Below are 16,900 nucleotides of genomic sequence, written 5' to 3'. Positions count from 1 at the left end.
TGGATTTTTAGCTCTTCTTGCAGGACACACAGTGTTATCTAAATTTCTTCCTTCTCTTGTGTGTACCACAAAGTTGTGTGTTGCTGCTTCCTTTCCACATTGAGGATAACTTTAAAAATAGTTCTGGAGAAAGGAGCTGGGTTTTATGTCCTATGAAAACCCACTTCTTTGAAGTAAATAAATAATGCCACTAGACTAAAGCATCCTGAACTCACTTTGAGGTCGGATTCTGCAAAAAGCCTCTGTGAAGTGTGTTTATGAGTGACAGAGTTTACAGAACTGTGCAAGGACAGAGCAGTGCCCCACCCATGCAGTGGGATTAGCCTTTTAAATCACAGTCTTTGCAAAGGAGATGTTCAGCACTTTGAAACTACTGCTAAGGATCTGATGGATTTCCTTGCTTGCATGCTTCATGTTTCCCAGAATGAGTTTGAAGACAATGCACATGTGGAAGCTCAGGATGGCATGACGCAGGGAGATAAGCTGAATGCCTTAAAAACGCGAAGACGGACATGTTCTAGTACAGCTGGAGCTCTGAGGTAAGTGTTACTGAATTCTAGGGAAGCTGCAATTTGAAATTCAGTCAGTGCTGTCAGATCTTTATGGAAAGTACATGGCCTTGGTTGCACCACCTTCTGTGGTGGAACTCCCTCTCAATATATAACTATTAGTTGCAGATTTGATGGTTTTCTGTCTCCCTGTTCAGGCTACCTACTTACCATGTAGCAGTAAAAGACAAAGTAAAAATATCTCAAAACCTTCAGATTTTTCTCTAGCACTTTAAAGTTTTTGTGTCAAGCAAAATATTCTTCAGTGAAGTTTCTCTACCATTCTATAATTTTCTGTACTCCCTATGTAAATGTTAAACTTCTCAGAACCAGTACAAATGTGAAGTTCAAAAATAAACCTGAAATACTTCTCTGTTGTTTAACTGTAAATGAAAATAATGATTGTCAATAATTCCTAACTCTTGTTAATCTTGTACTTTAAAGCCAGGATGAGACATGGGAGCATGCTTTGCCAGAGGGGAAAGGCTCTTTATGGTTTGATAAAGACTGCTGCTTTTGTTTCTTTAGGCTGCAAGAGACAAAACTGCACACCAGGTCACGATCACAGCCTTTCAGGTATTATAGTTCTTATATATTATATTAGTTCTATATTATATAACATTAAAGTTCTCAATGGATACCACTCAGGGCTTATATTTTTAGTGTTTTGAATTACCACTCCAATTTATCAGCCATTTCAGACTTCTGATAACAGACCTTAACACCTGCAAATGCTAGTGGGAATATAAGGGGCAGAGAGGTACAGGTATCTGCTTTGGGGATACCCTGAATTCTTCTTAATAAATAATTAGCACATACAGGTAATTTCCCCAGTCACGTTTTTCTAGTATCGAAGGATGAGTAACAGTGGTGGTTTAACCCCAGGCAGCAACTAAGCACTGCATAGCCTCCCACTTACCTCCCATCAGTGAGATGGAAGGGTGAAAGTGAGGAAACAACTCATGGGTTGAGACAAAGGCAGTTGAACAGGGAAAGCAAAAGCCACACACACAGGCAAAGCAGAACAAAGGATTCATTCACCACTTCCCATGGTCAGGCTTCAGCCATCTCCAGGACAGCAGGGCTCCGTCACACGTAACCGTTATTTGGGAAGACAAATGCTGTAATTCCTCCTACTTTCCCCAGTTTTATGTGCTGAGCCTGGTTCCATACAGTCTGGAGTATCCCTTTGATGCCTTGGAATCAGCTGTATCCCCTCCCAGCTCCTTGTGAGCCCCCAGCCTGCTCACTGGTGGGGTGAGAGGCAGAAACAGCCTTGACCCTGTGTGAGTTCTGCTCAGTGGAAACTAAAACATCTCCGTGTTATCAGTGCAGTGTGCAGCACAGATCCAAACCACAGCCCCATGCTAGAGGTTATGAAGAAAATTAACTATCCTAGCTAAAACCAGCCCACCAGTTAACCCAGAACCACTTTGTCTCAAATGCCTAAACTGGCTACATGCTGTCTGCATATCACAATTTTTGTCAATTTTGGTTTAGTAGATGAAGTAGAGGTATTGCCTAGTGGATACAACCAGTGCTGTTCTTTAGAAGATAAATACTGAATTTCAGTACCTTTTCATACAGGGTCCTCACTGGATACTTTACTACAGGCTTTGCATAGAACTTTCTGTGGAGCCAATAAAGCCATTAGTTTCTTCTCATTTTCTAAATGTTCATTTATAACTTGTGCTAATCTCAAATCAGCACCAACCATGCTTCCTAAAAGAAAATAAAATGTAGAGTTAAAATTGACTTAATTTTCAAGAGTTACAGGAATGGCAGAATTGAGTCTGTGTCCCTTACCCCACTGCATCTAAAATACAACACGTAAGATAAAAACTATCTGTCATTAGAAAGCATTAATACTGAAAGGAACACATTCTCTTCAGTTTTGTGACAACCTGGATTTTGGAAACGGATTACTCCAAATGTCCAACTTTGGAGGTGTCTGTTTACCCTTCCTTGGTGTGGAGTGAAAGCTATTTCTGCTCAATGTCATGCTGTACTTGTACCCACTTGTACATGCTGGAGACTTGTACCCAAGTTTTTTCATCATTTAAAAGCTGATCATGATAATATCCCCTGGCGTAAAGATGGAGAGAACATTCTACTGTGAGGATGTTTGTTTCCTAGCTTTTAATAAGTGAATACGGCCAGCTCTAACACTCACATTTTTGAGTAGTCCAGTCCCCCACACTTCCAGCTGTAGCAGCACCATATGGTACAGCAAGGGAACAGCCTGAGTGGGATCTTTGAAAAGTTTATTAGAAAGAGATTTAAAACCAGGCAGACTGTTGTGTTTGCACTGTTGAGTTCTTAGTACTCAAACCTGAGAATTCCCACTTCTTAGAATACCAGTCTGGAATACCATACTAGAAGGGTCTGTGTGTTTCTGAGATGTATATTTTCATGATAACCTTGTTTCTCACTAAAACTCTGCGCTCTCTTTAGACTCAATACTTCAGGTAGCACAGAAGGATCCATGTCTCCTCTGAAGGCCTCCAAAGTGATGGCAGTTCATTCACCATCTGCAGAAAGAATAAGCAGAATTCCCACATCCTTGGGCTCTAACCTTAAAAGGTTTGGGTTTTTTTCCTTCTCATTTTGGTACAATGGTACACAATGGTTTTCAGCACATATGCGGCCTATGAAGGGCTTGCTGTTCTTGGGTGTAAGAAGGGCTCTTCCAGAGTGATTAGCTGCTCTACAAGCCAAATTTTAGTTGCCTGCAGATTTAAAAACCAAACAAAAACCCAAAACTTACAATGCTGGCATGAGAGTTTTGGTGGGGTTATATCAAGTATTCCCACGAGTCTATTCACTATTAATGACAGAAGAATACTGAGTGATCTTTAATTTTATGAACCCATTATTACTATTGTACTAAGTAATGATGGCTGTTAAGTGAAATTTAGAATGATTGATGCATTTTTAATAACTTCTGGGCACAAATACTTACTTGAAGAAAATAACTAAAGAGGTATTTCAGGACACCCTATTTTTCTTCTCAAAGTTTATCATACTACTTCCTGGTTACTTCAGGACTTGTATCACATTACTGATTTCAGGAAACAGAAGGGGAGTTCTTAAACTGTTCTATGTACACAAAGTACTTCCATATAGATCAGACACTGCCTAAAGTTATTAACACAACCTCCTTCGTGGGCATACAGTTCGGTAGAGGTGAAAGCTAGCCATGGTAGTGTGTGAATAAGCCAAGTTTGGGAACTCCTGACAAAGATTTCTGGGTTTCATTAGTTGGGAGCTAGAAGATGAACACAAGTAATCTCAGATTGGTCTATGTTATTTACTTAATGTCTTCTGAATTGTCTGTTATTTTTTCTGTATGTATCTGTACATACCTTGTGTATATTTTTCTTTTTTCCCCCATATGTTTTCCATTCAGTGTTTCCATAAACTCCAGACTAGCCAGTTCTCTAGGGAACCTGTACGCTGCTTCAGATGATAATGAGAGCAAACTGACATCATCGTCCTCTAGGACAGGTTTTTCTCTAAGCCATATCTCCAGCCACTTGAATGGCAGCTTGCAGCTGCCTCACAGCAATAACCATGAACTGAACAACAACTTGTACAACAGAAACAGCAGTAGTGGCAACAGCCTGAGCAGCCAAACCAGTTTTCCCAGCGCCGTGACAGATGAGTATGCATCAACCTTCCTTTATGGGCCTTACGACTCCTCCAGCACGATCCCAGAGTCAGTGAATTCCTGTAAGTTCATAGTAAAACAGTGCTGTCAGGCATCTGAGCAATGCTGATCTTCCTTGCTTCTGCAAGCAAAGCTGTTGCAAAACAATCTCAACATGATTCTCTGACTTCCTTTCATGTTTCTGAACAATAGCTTTGTCTCTTACCTTGAAAGTAATTCTCATTTCATCTGCTTTTTTTCCACCTCTTTCAAGCATCTAGATGGAGGTTCATGAAAATAAATCACTCCTGCACTTCAGCTAACACCTTTCCTGGTATCTTTTTTATGGACCTTCTTGCCCTTTAGATTTTTTTTTTTTAATTTCAAATTATCTATAACATCGTTTACAAGTTTATTATGCATCTTAATGTTCATGCAGTAACAGAGTTAAAGAAGCCTTTCTATGTATCATAATAAAAGTACAACTTTCTTACAGGTAGGGTTTGTGTGAAAAACAGCTCCACTTGACATGAAACCTAGTCTTTTTCAAATGGAAAAGGTATTTTAGAGACAGATACTTCTGATGGTCTCACCATTTTAGCTTTCATTCCTCGACAAATTAGAATCATAGAATCCCAGAGTGGTTTGGGTTGGAAGGGACCTTAAGATCATCCAGTTCCAACCCCCTGCCACAGGCAGGGACACCTCACACTAGGCTGTGTCACCCAAGGCTCTGTCCAACCTGGCCTTAACACTGCCAGCGATGGAGCATTCACCGCTTCCTTGGGCAGCCTGTTCCAGTGCTGCTTTGGGCTTATTTTGTGCCCTTTTCTTGTGTGAAAGTCTGTGTGAAGAGGATGCAAGGAGAAATTAAATGCAACTTGAAAGTGACTCTACAAAATGCAGAAAAGAGAGACTATAGAAACTCATAACTCAGTTATGAAATCAGAAATAACTTCAGATATTTTAGGGAAGAAATAAACATATTTACTACTGTAAATCTACAAATAATTTACAGTTGATTTGATATAGTTTGAAATTATTTGATATCCTGTTAATCTTAGTGTTGTGTTTTTAATAGAATATATTGCCCACAATTAATGGAACCTGACAGCCTCTCTTCAGTAGTACCAACACTTCCGAGTTTTATATTTTAGCTCCTGGGAATTCAACTGCCTTCACATAAAAATAACTTCAGAATATGACACCTTTCTCTCCTGTTTCCTTATCACTGATAAATTGTTTCATTCTAAAGTTTTAGTGTTGTACCTGCTACTGGTTTTGAGTGTGGCCAGTCTCCTGCCTTTAAACACCTAATACACATTGTATGTAACCAGGGCGCTTCTGAGTTACCTGGGAAGCAACCTTATTTCAATATAACAATGGTTAAATTGCTTTCCTGCTTGGAAGATGGTTTTCAATCATGTCCTGCATGTTGCATGTGCTTCTAAATACACCCCATGACCTTGTGCATCTGTCACAATCACAGTGGAGTGCACTGAATTGTTACCTGCTTTAAGTACAGTCAGCTGAGTTGAGTGCAGTTCCTGGGATGTCATGGTGTATAAAATGAGTATATTATTTATCATTTAGTCTCTGAATGCTTTCTGTGTGTTAGGGAGCCCCTGAATTACTTTCTAATACAGATCCATCTTGATGTTGGTTTATTTTGAAGACAGTATCATTTTTCTTGGTAATTAGTCCCACTGGTTGAATACAGTAATTTCACTTTCAATCTGAAACTTGTATCTCTTTATTGTGTCACGGTTATAGTCCTTTATTACCCTATTTTCTTGTCAGGAAGGTATTTCGTGCTAGTCATCTCAACTTGATTGTCTTCCGATAAGCTAAGTTGGCTCAAAGATCCTTTAGGAAAGTGTTCAAAGGCTTTTATAAGTGTTGAAAATCCCTTCTCAATAAGTAGATGCAACACTTTTAAATTCATTTTTCAGGTCCAGAAAGCTATTCCTCAGTGCTGGCCTGCTTAGAAATTCATAGCTTGTGTTGGCTTTGTTAACTGTAATACATTGGGAATTCATGAGAGACACTGACTTGTATTTTAGCCCAATGTTCTGCATTCCTGTTTATTTTTTATGTGGAACTCTATGGAAAAGCAGCATCTTCCCCCTCACTCCCACCCCTTCTTAATAGGACCCATTAACCAACCATGGACAACGCTGTGTTTCACCACTTCAACCACTGACATTCAGCTGTTTTGGTTTTGGTGATATTCATCAGTGGTCTTGAACTCTGAGAAAATCTGGAGTAGCATCAAGCCTTCATACCAACGGTACTGGTTGGCAGAACTCTGTTTAAAGCAGAATTCTATTTAATGATTTCCACTTGACTGCTTTAGATGCTGAAATGACTTGGAAGTCTTGACAGACAACCCTTAGTCTTGTTGCTGGAAGCATTTGCATTGCATTGCATTGCACTTCTTTCTAATTGGAGCACGTCAGATGCTGTACCTGACAGAAGCCAATTCCATACACTGGTGGTGATGTTTATTCATTTAACTTACTGCATCAAAGAACTCTTGAACAGTAAGAATTATATTCCTCCTCTTTTTACTAGCAGAAGCTCCCTTACCTGAGTTAAATCTCAAGCTACCCCTCTGTAATTGTACAAGTACTCTGATTTTAGAAAAGCTTCATTTGAAGTTTGTTAGAACAAGTGGTGCACAAGCATTTTGTGATGGTTAGAACAGTAAAATTGCAGTTCTAATTATTTTTCTTCAATCTCATTAGTGAGGAAATTGGGAACTTCATTTTTATGCAATGCAAGTATGTATTATTTTGTTTCTTCAGTATGGAGAAGTTATTCAATACTCTCTTTTTCCTTTTCCTGTTTAAAATGAAAATCTTTAAAAACATTTATTAGTACTGTTGTCCAACAGACAAATCCCAAACATGACTGTCACTTCCTCTTGTTGTCAGCTATTTTTTCCTAATGGTTTTGTCCTTCATCGGTGTAAGCTCACAATCCATTTCCTTTTTATCATGTTTCTGCTGTTGTATGCTGATGAACTAGAAAAAAGCCTTGATTTTCACAGACTAGAATACTTGCCATTCTAGCCAAACAGAAGAAATGTTTTATTTGCAAATGGGATGTTTTGATTTAACAGAATCTCTCGCAATTATAATTGGCAGAAATATTCTTACAGAGTAGAACTGCATTTAAGGTACCATGATAAGACTTTGACTTTGTTCGTACAGTAGTTATAAATCCAAATATCACTCTTTAAAATGTATTTTTATGGAAAAGTATGCAACTGGGTAGTCTTAGGATGAGTCACCTTTTGCTTCTATAGCTGTCATGGAAACTGGCAAGATGGAAAATGCTCAAAAAAAGTGAAGTGTTAGCAGTGTTTTAAAATTTATATACATCATCTTCATATGTGTTTCTTAATAAAAGCTTCCCATTAATGAATATAGGACAGCCTTTGAAAAAAGAGAGACAAGCACCAGTGCATCTTCCTGATCTGGAAATTCAGCAAACGCAAAGGATTACCTCAAGTGCCTGTGCATTTTCTGTAACATAGATTTATTTTAGTTGATCTTGTTGGATTCAGGGTAATTCTTGCAACTCCTGTTGCAGCAGTGGTTTAGGAGAGTTGACGCTCAGTTCAAAACTCTTACATTACTGCAGTTACCTGGAAAGAGGGCACATTCAGGTGCTAACAAATTGTCCTGAATGCTCTCGGGGGGTTCCCTCTTGAAAGCTGACTCACAGCTCACTTGGTCCTCAAATTAAATGCTTGTGAATACGGTTCTAGTGCCCAGGTGGATCTGTAGCTTTTCTCTTCCAGGAAGCTTTTTGTGCCTCTTGTTGAAGAAGAATGATAGTGATCTAAGCAGTTGCTTCAGCATGAACTTCATTAGATACAGTTAACTGTAGTGGAGCTAATTCTTTCTTTAAACATCTGATACTTGGGTATAAAATTATAAGCTTGAGACTGCATGGGACTACTGTAGGGGTACACTGAAAATTCTACTCAATTAACTGATTTTTATACTCTCATCATTGCAGTTCAGCAGTTTCCTTTGATTTTGATTTTTATTTTTCCTTCTATTTTTACCTCTGCTTTAAAAGAGATCTTGTTAAATACCAGCATAGGCCTTGTAAAGGTGGAGTGGGATCTTTTGTTTTGAATAAAGCTTTCAGAATCACAGGACATACTTTGAGTCCCTGCAAACAGGAGGTAGCAATGTAAATTTTAAAATAGAAAATTCAAAATATTTAAAAAGGGAAAAAAAAAATCACAGTTACAAGCTTTGAACTATTACAATTAATCTCTTTGGACAATGTGAAGAGATTTAAGGGCACAAATTACATAACTGCAAAGGCAAACAAGCCAACCAAGTTTAAACTTCAGAATCTTTAATTTATGGATTTCTTGTTTATTAAAATCCTGATGTAGAATTCTTGGTTACTACTGTCTGCAAAGTAAAGGGCTGGGGTTCATAGTTCTTTGCAACTAATGATAGCGGTTCCCAGGCTCACCAGAAGCATACAGTGCTTGCTGGTCATATTTTATCTGTCCAAGCTTAAATGAATCTGTACTGCACAACATATGAGACTGTGTAATTAAATTTCATGCATTTTTTAATGTTTGTTAATCAACTTTACTTGGAATTCAGTTCTGAAGGATCCATCTCAAACGCTGCTCTGATTAAGCGTAACAATCTTGCTGATGATTAAAATGCACATCTGAAAACGAGTAAGCTTTGAGAGCCGTTCCTTCTGCCTCACTCTTGCACATGTAATAAATAGCTTGACAAGTGCTCTCCCCAAAGATAATAATCCAGAATGAGTATTAGAGAATGGAGTTGGGGGGAAAGGCTTTTATGACTGTGTTTGGTGATTCCACAGTGATTCTGAACCTATGATGAAAACATACTTGTTATTTCTGTTTAGTTTTGCAGTAAAGTATTTTCCACTAAATGATACCCTTCACTTTGAATCCATTCAGTGCTAAAAACAGACCCTTTTTAGTCAGTGGTATTCAAATCTTTACATGCTGACAGCACTTTTTAAACCTAGGAAAGAATATCCAGATGGTCTCTGATCTTCAAGATGTGAAAATGCTTTTAAAAGACAACTTTGGAAATACACACCAAGACCTAAGATACAGAAAAAAGTGGTTTTGTCATACTAGTTAGAGCTCTAAAGGTTTATGTATCTATTATCCACTTCTCACTATATATAACAAAGAGCATTTCTATAGGGAGTAGTTAAGAATAGTGGGGAAAATGGAAGACTCCAAGGTTCTGACCATTCTTGGGATTCATGCTTTTCTGCAGTAGTTCTCTCGTATTCTGATTAATTGATGCAGTTTTAAGATATGATTTGTGGATTTTATTTGCTCTTTGTTTATAACTAGTCCAGTGAACAGCTCTCTCAGATAATACTTTTTATTCCTCAGAATCCCAGCCTTGTTTGGGTTGGAAGGGACCTTAAAGCTTAACCAATCCCAACCCCCTGCAGTCATCTGTTTTCCCAACACATTTTTAAGGTATTGTTTTAAGGTGGTGTTTTAAAGGACTTGTAACACTTCTCTAACCTTGTTCTAACTCCTCCTTCCTGTCCTTTCTCTGCTCCTTAAGTGTAAAATGGATATTATACACCAATATAACTTCCCCATTGAGTTTTAATCAGTTTTTCTTCTCTGCACAGTCCCTTCAGTCTGAGTATGTTCAGTACTAAAGCCTTGCTGCTTTGGTGAAACCTGCTGAGCTCTTAAAATCCAAGTCCTTCATGAAGAACTTAAGGAAGGAAACTGCTTGCTCAGAGGAGGAATCTTCAATACCCAGGACATATTAAACCCTTAACGAAGAGGAGACTTCTTAACAGTCAGAAATTTCTTGTTACTGACTACTACAGCTGCACTGATGTTAAATTTATGGAAGTTCTTACCCCATGTTATATGGAGATTTAAATTTTTAATGTTGAGACAGCTTGAATATATTTCTAATGAGTTTCATTAAGACATTTATTAACTTGTGTACAGTGTTAAAATATGTATTTAGAGAATATTTTGGTAAGCAATATATATATATAAAAATGATGTAAAAATTAGAATATATTTTAATTTAGTGTCCACTTTGCTACAAAAAATGCGTATTTTAAAGAATTTGTACATGTTTATCAAAGATATAAATTTTTTTATGAACAAGAAGTTTTTCTTGGTGTAGGGGTCCACCATTCTTGCTTAGAGCCTAATGTAATTACTTTTTTGCTACTTGGTCTTCTGGTAACATAATGGAAGTCTAACTAGTGAGAAACTAGTTATTGCACTATCAACTAAAAGCACTTGATGCACAGTCTCTTCCTACTTTCAGCTGCTAATGTTTCATAAGAAAGTGCTGTGAAAGAAAAATAAAGGGAAAATGTTGGTTGAGAGGGAACTTATATCTTCCACTGCAAAGAGAAAGTGATTTATCTGATAATTCAATTCTAGAATTAATGCTTTCTTTCCTTTTGTCTTAAAGGAATGTTTTCACTTTCTTCTCAATATAGAATATTACATTTAGCTATGCAGTATATGCTGCAAAAATGAAGGCAGTCTGAAGTTGGTAAGACTGTGTATGTACAGTGAGTTGGGCAGTGCTGCGTACTTACCTGGGTTTAACCTACATTTGGCAGTATGTGTACACTTTCATTAGCAAAGATGTTGGAAGTGTATTAAATTTTCACTTATCAATTAGATAAGTTTGGATATCAATTGGATAACATCAATTGGATGTTTCATAAAACTTTTACTTTGCAAACTGCCATTAAACACATAGCTAATGTAAGTTCCCGTATCACAGAATGTTTTTGCAGTAGTAAAATGCTCTTTAATGTATAGTTTAATCAGGTGTTATTAGGAAGGAGACTGGGAATAAAGGTGTCACAGTGAAGCACTGGAGATCCCATGTGAAAATTTTCACAACTCCACAAGTGCACAGTAAGCAAAAAAAAAAAAAACCAACTACTTGATTTGCCACTAGTTTAGAAGACAAAACCAGAACAGATCTGTTACCTAGGAGTTTTTCTGATACCTACAGAAACTTAAAGATCAAACTCAGCTGAACTGTCCATCTGTTCGTGAAGATCAGGAATTCCCTGCATTTGCTTGACAGCTAAAGTTAAGGTAAAGTGCCACATTATTTATTTAAAAGATAAGCTCACAAATTGCTATGGAAAGTTGTACTGAAAGTGTTACTAAGCAATACTGAGAGCAGCTATGTAAATCACTGAATAAAATCTCCATGCAATACTGTACTTTTTCCACAACTGTGTATATGTAACATATACACACACAAAGTAGCATATGTGTGTGCATATATATACAATATACTGTATATTAATTATAGATTAATGGTAAGGTAATTCTACCTCTTATAAAGAATTTTGTCATGTACTTTGGTATAAATAGTTTTCCTTGATAAAATATTGTTTAATTTTGAAATGTAGATATATATACATACAGCTAATTGACAATAAAATGCCTTTATCATCCAGCCTCCTTGTTTCTTGGCTTTTCTTACGTTAGGTATTTTGATGCTACCTAATAAAATTGGATCTCTAATAGAAAAGCAGCCCTTCAAAATCACCTTCCTTCTTCTAAAGCATGTAATGTATTTTTAAGTAAGGTGACATTGCACAAAGTCATTAGTATGATGGACATCTTTTATAACATCTCTAGCTAACCTTGTGCTTGCTTTGTATAACATCAAGTATTTAATCAACATGTTGACAGTATGATGTAAAGGTTGCATTTGAAAATACCATAACTGAAAAGCTGTGTCTGAATTGAGGAAGCTCTTTTTTCCGGGACAAGGATGCCTGTTAAAGGTGTACTATACCTTGTCTTTTGCAGATGTAACAGGTTTCTTGTCTCACAAACAGCAGGGTCTTTGTCCGTAAAAAAACTGAAGCATCATGCTTTCATTACCTTCTTATCCTTCCTTTCAGTTAAAAAACTAGTCACAAATGGTGCTAACATGGTTTAACCCTGCTGCTGATTCTCAGCACATTTGTGTGTTGCATGATTATTTAGCCAGGGTGCTTAATATTCCTGTTGGGTAAGCCTGTACCGTGGTGGATGATGTGGGCAGTATGGAACTGTTAAACAGCCACTCTAAAGGAATGGCAAAACCAGGAACAGAGCTTTGGAAGTTGCCCAAATTCTGGTGCAAGTCTCATCTACAAACACAGTAAATGCTTCTGCCACTACACTCAGAAAATTAATGGATGGTGGTTTGGATGTGTAGAGTAAATACAAAGGAAAGGCAGCTAAATAAGAAGTTTCCGGTACATAGGAATTAACCTCTCCCCTAGCTTTTTTTCTAGACTTCCTATACAAAATATATAAATGCCAGCTAATGTACAACATATTTTTTGTTTTTTAAATATTAAATATAGCCAATATTCTGGTACAGTCTGCTTCCTAACAACAACAACAAATCTAGGGACAATGAAAGGTCAGGGAGGTCTTTAGAATCTTGTAGCTTTTAAGAAATACCCTGGGATTTGTTTCTCTGTTTATCCTCTGTTCACTTCTCCTTGAACTTTACTATTTCTGTTGCCCCATATATAAATGTATCTTCTTGTTCTGGGAGTGCAAGCACAGAAGATCATTAAAACAGGTTTGATGAACAGTCAAAGATGGGTTAAATAGATCTAGAGGTCTCGCTGGGCCTGTGATTCTGCGGCCTTGTGAAACTGATAATCATCTCTTTAAAAGTATGCTTTATGAAGCTTTTTGGTTGGGGAGAGATTTCTTGTTACAGATTTAGAGAATATTTTTCAATTACAGTACTGCAGAAAGAGGAGGATTTGAGTTTCTATAATAACTGTTCTCTACTGACAGCTAAACAATGAAAGGCCTCAAAAGGTTTGACACTTGATTAGATCTACACTGTAAAGTGCAGCAGGCAAAAAGTATGGTAATTAAGGGCCTGATCAAGTAAATCACTCAGGTATGTCTTTAACCTGGAGTACATGAGCAATCTAATTAATTAAAGAAGAACGTAGGTATTCTTGTTGGTAACAAATCCATGTTTGGATCAATAGTCCTGTCAATTGCAAACATGAGCCTGTCAAATGAAAGATGTGCTGTGTTGCAAAAAAATGATCTGTTAACCCACACTAATTAACTCCAGTATCTTAAAGAACACATATTGTAACTATAATTATTTCCTAATAGATTATTTGGTGTTGTCATTTGTTAGCACTGTGAGTTTAACAAAGATACCTTTAGTCAATATACAGATCATACCTTACGAGCCAGGAGTGTTCATTTCTGTAGCCTACATATAACCCACCTGTAAAAGCACTTTATCTTCTACAGTCACCACAAACTTTAGCAGCATTCCTCTTCTGGGAAGCTTTCCTGAGAGGAAATATTAAGTTCTTTTACTCACTTTCTTATTAAGTCTTGTGCAGGGTAAGGACAGCTAACGTTCCATTACTGTTTGAATAAAGCACCATTGAGTTCCTGAGAGAATCCAACTACAAACTCTTTTCTATTTGGGAAAGAAGTATTAAGTCTGGCTTTTCACACAGCTTTTAGTCCATGCAACCACCTGCCAGTCACCTCTGCTGGGACTTGTGCTCTGAATCAATTCTGGTATGAGACCGTTTCAAACACCGCACTGATTCTGTTGTATCTGTGTTCTTACTGGCACCTCCAGCAGGATCTCCTGTGGGCTGAGGCAGGCTATTTAATAAAGAAATACTGAATATTTAGGCTGAGGACCAGCTTCCTCAAATAAGGAATTTTGTCTCACCAACGATCTGTGCATCTATTGTGTTTGAATGATTTCATTTGGAAAGTATATTGTTATAGACCAGTTCTACAATTAAGCTTGCAGAAGCATAGTGCACTTTTTCTTAAAAAAGGATCAGAAATAAAACCAGTTTAAGGGAAGTATCTGGCAGAGGATTTTCTCCAGTAAATAAATTGTGTTTCAGACAGAAATGACTGATACTGGCTTGAAAGCCTGCTGCAAATGAAAGTTGTGTAAAGGGGTTCGAACCAGGAAACCGGCAATGCGAAGGGAAGAGTCAGACTGTGTAGATGCAGTATTTCTGGAGCATGACAGGGTTTGGTGGTTTTTTTTTTTTTTTCCTTTTTTTTTTTTTTTTTCTTCTTGATTTAACAAGTTGAAAATCTGCTGAATAATTCATGAAGAGTGGAAGGGCTGAATCTTCCTGGAATGATATACAGTGTACGTAGCGTGGCACAGGAGAAACTGCAAAGCTTTGTATCAGTTGCTACCGTTTCTGCTGCTGATTGCAAGGTGCTGCTGCTCTTCGCGTTTTCACAGCTCCAGAATCCTCAGCCGTGCTCTGGTCTCCTCACAGCCATCCGCTCCCTATGGACCCACCTTCGCTACCTACACGCTGTGGGATCTCATAGTACTGCCTGCCTTGGACACTGCCATTCTCTCTCACTGCAAACTGTGTGTTCTGGACCTTGCAGCCCGTATGACTGGAACATGCCTTAAGAGTCCCTCAGCTGCACGTCCTCCCTTGTGCTTGGTGGGGGACTCCTGCAGCAGGATCTTCTGACCCAGACCAGGATGGGATTTACAGGGAGAAGCCAAAACTGAGCTGCATTCAGCGAGATGCCCAACGCCTCTTCCTGGAGTGCCAGCTCGCCTCTGCTGCTGCTCTGGGAGGACTCCTCTGGGACCCGCATCTTCCTCTCGCTGCTCTACGCAGTCTTGGCTATCTCGGGGACCTTATCCAATGTGATGGTCATCTACTTGGTCTTCTCCTTCAAGAAGCTGCAGACAACCAGCAATGCCTTCATCGTGAACGGCTGCGCGGCAGACCTGAGCGTGTGCGCCCTGTGGATGCCCCAGGAGGCTGTGCTGGGGCTGCTGCCGCCCAACTCCTCCTCCCTTCGCTCCGCAGAGTACCGGCTGCTGCGAGGGGGGCTCTTGGGCCTCGGCCTCACCGTGTCCCTTGCCTCTCACCTGCTGGTGGCCTTCAACAGGTACGTGCTCATCACCAAGCTGCCCAGCGTGTACCAGGCCCTCTACCAGCGGAGGCACACGGGCTGCATGATCGGGCTCTCCTGGGCCCTCGCCCTGCTCCTGGTCCCGCTGCTGCCCGGGCTCTGGACGCCAGGCTCTGCCCAGCAGCCGCCGCTGCGGCAGACGGACGGCAGCTCCCGCTACACCGCGCTGCTCCTCGCCCTGGCCGTGCTAGGCCAGACGGCGCTGCTGTTGCACTGCTACCTCGGCATCGTGCGGCGGGTGCGGGGCAGCGCCAAGCGGGTCAGCGTCCTCAACTTCCACCTCCTCCACCAGCTGCCCTTCCCCGCCGCGCCGCCGCCGCCCCGCCGCTCCCAGCGCCGCCTCAGCAGCGTCTCCGTCCTGCTGCTCTGCTGCGTGTTCTTGTTGGGCACGCAGCCGCTGGTCTGGGTCAGCCTCCTGGGCTTCTTCCTGCGCCCGGCGCCGCCGGCGCTGCAGGCCGCCAGCTGGCTGCTGCTCTGTGCCCTCTCGGCCCTCAACCCGCTGCTCTACACGTGGCGCAGCGAGGAGTTCCGCCGGGCGGCCCGCTCCGTCCTGCCCCGCGCCGACGGGCCCGCCGCCGCACCGCGGCCCGCCTCGGCCGCCGCCGGCCCCGCCGCCGCACCGCCCTGCCCGCAGCTGCCCAGGCGGCGGGGCACGGGGGGCAGCGTCGGCGGCAGCGCCGCGCCGCGCTGAGGGGCAGCGCCGGGCGGGAGCAGCCGCGTCCCCTCAGGTCGCTCCCCGTCCGCGGCCACCTCACGGCGGGGAGGGAGCCGCTCGCCGCGCCCGCCCCCCTGGCAGCCGGCTCCGCTCCGCGCTTCGAACGTTCTCCTGTTGTACTGTCTGGCCCCTCTCCCTCTTCGGCCGCGCTGGCACGAAGCCCGAGGCTCCGGGGCTGAGGTGCGGGTTTCCCGCCGCCCGCTCCCCTCAGCTCCGCGCACGGGTGCCGGCCAGGACTCCAGCCAGAAGCGGTGGATTTAGAAAGCTGGGATAAGTGGTAAATATGGCAACGCACGTCACTGTTGTTATGCTTTAAACTGTCGTTATGCTTTAAAGATGTCGATACGAGGCAGGCACCCAGACAGCTCTTTTTTGAGACTTTGTAAAATCAGTGTAATCCGTTCAGATTCTGAGGTAATGATTTGAAAAAGCGCACTTGTGAAGGACTGGCAAGCGTCCCTTTGCACACACAAAGTAATACATCCACCAGGAGCCGCTTCTTTCTCCCATTACCTATCTCCGTGTTCCATGCAAGACCCTCCGTCAGCTTTCCCTGGCAAATCTCCACACGATGCTGTCTGTGGAAACTGTTAAAAACACACACACCTTTGTGGTGATGTTCTGGATATTTTGGTTTGAAGGCTCTTTATCTAAGGCCTGTTTTGACAAAGGCCTCTCTTTGCCTATGGCTCTGCACTTGATAAAACACAATGCAATATGGAGAGCAGTGTTGCCCATCCAGCCTTGCTGCCTGTGTGGTTACAGCTTGGTCTGTTTTTGTTAAATGCGTTATCGCTCAAGTGCGGTTTCCCAGCCTCCGCTAAATATAAACCAGCAGGTCCATTGGGAAAGGTGGCAAGGGAAACAGACTGGGGTGGTGAGCCTCGTTCCTCCCAGGAAAGGACCTAAATCCTTGCGTTTCCTTCTCTGTTGCTTGCCCACCTCCTTCTTCTTCTCCGGCACAGCTGGTCTCC

General features: G+C 41.0%; 2 protein-coding genes across 4 annotated transcripts in view; both read left to right on the top strand.

Annotated features, from left to right (window-relative positions):
• Window positions 1-11,703, top strand: part of CDC14A (cell division cycle 14A) — a 59,323-nt gene extending 47,620 nt beyond the window's left edge. The window contains exons 12-17 of one of the 3 annotated variants that reach the window (XR_010610597.1): window positions 424-539; window positions 1,077-1,124; window positions 3,003-3,131; window positions 3,958-4,280; window positions 9,623-9,712; window positions 9,874-11,703. Coding sequence is in view for 2 of the 3 variants with exons in the window: in XM_065669548.1 (XP_065525620.1) it covers window positions 424-539; window positions 1,077-1,124; window positions 3,003-3,131; window positions 3,958-4,280; window positions 9,874-9,887 (630 nt within the window). In the remaining variant the exon portion in view is untranslated. Of the gene's footprint in view, window positions 1-423; window positions 540-1,076; window positions 1,125-3,002; window positions 3,132-3,957; window positions 4,281-9,622 lie in introns of all 3 variants that reach the window. The other 2 variants (XM_065669549.1, XM_065669548.1) reach the window with 2 other exon arrangements.
• Window positions 11,704-14,637: 2,934 nt separating this feature from the next.
• On the top strand, window positions 14,638-15,902 carry GPR88 (G protein-coupled receptor 88). Its single transcript, XM_065672711.1, has one exon. It carries the CDS (start codon window positions 14,814-14,816, stop codon window positions 15,900-15,902), a length of 1,089 nt encoding a protein of 362 aa, XP_065528783.1. The 5' UTR covers window positions 14,638-14,813.
• The last annotated feature ends 998 nt before the right edge of the window (window positions 15,903-16,900 follow it).

Source organism: Lathamus discolor, chromosome 3 (genome assembly GCF_037157495.1).
Source record: "Lathamus discolor isolate bLatDis1 chromosome 3, bLatDis1.hap1, whole genome shotgun sequence".
NCBI classification, from domain to species: domain Eukaryota; kingdom Metazoa; phylum Chordata; class Aves; order Psittaciformes; family Psittacidae; genus Lathamus; species Lathamus discolor.
The sequence above is the reverse complement of the archived record's forward strand: the minus strand, read 5'-3'. Positions and strand labels throughout refer to the sequence as shown.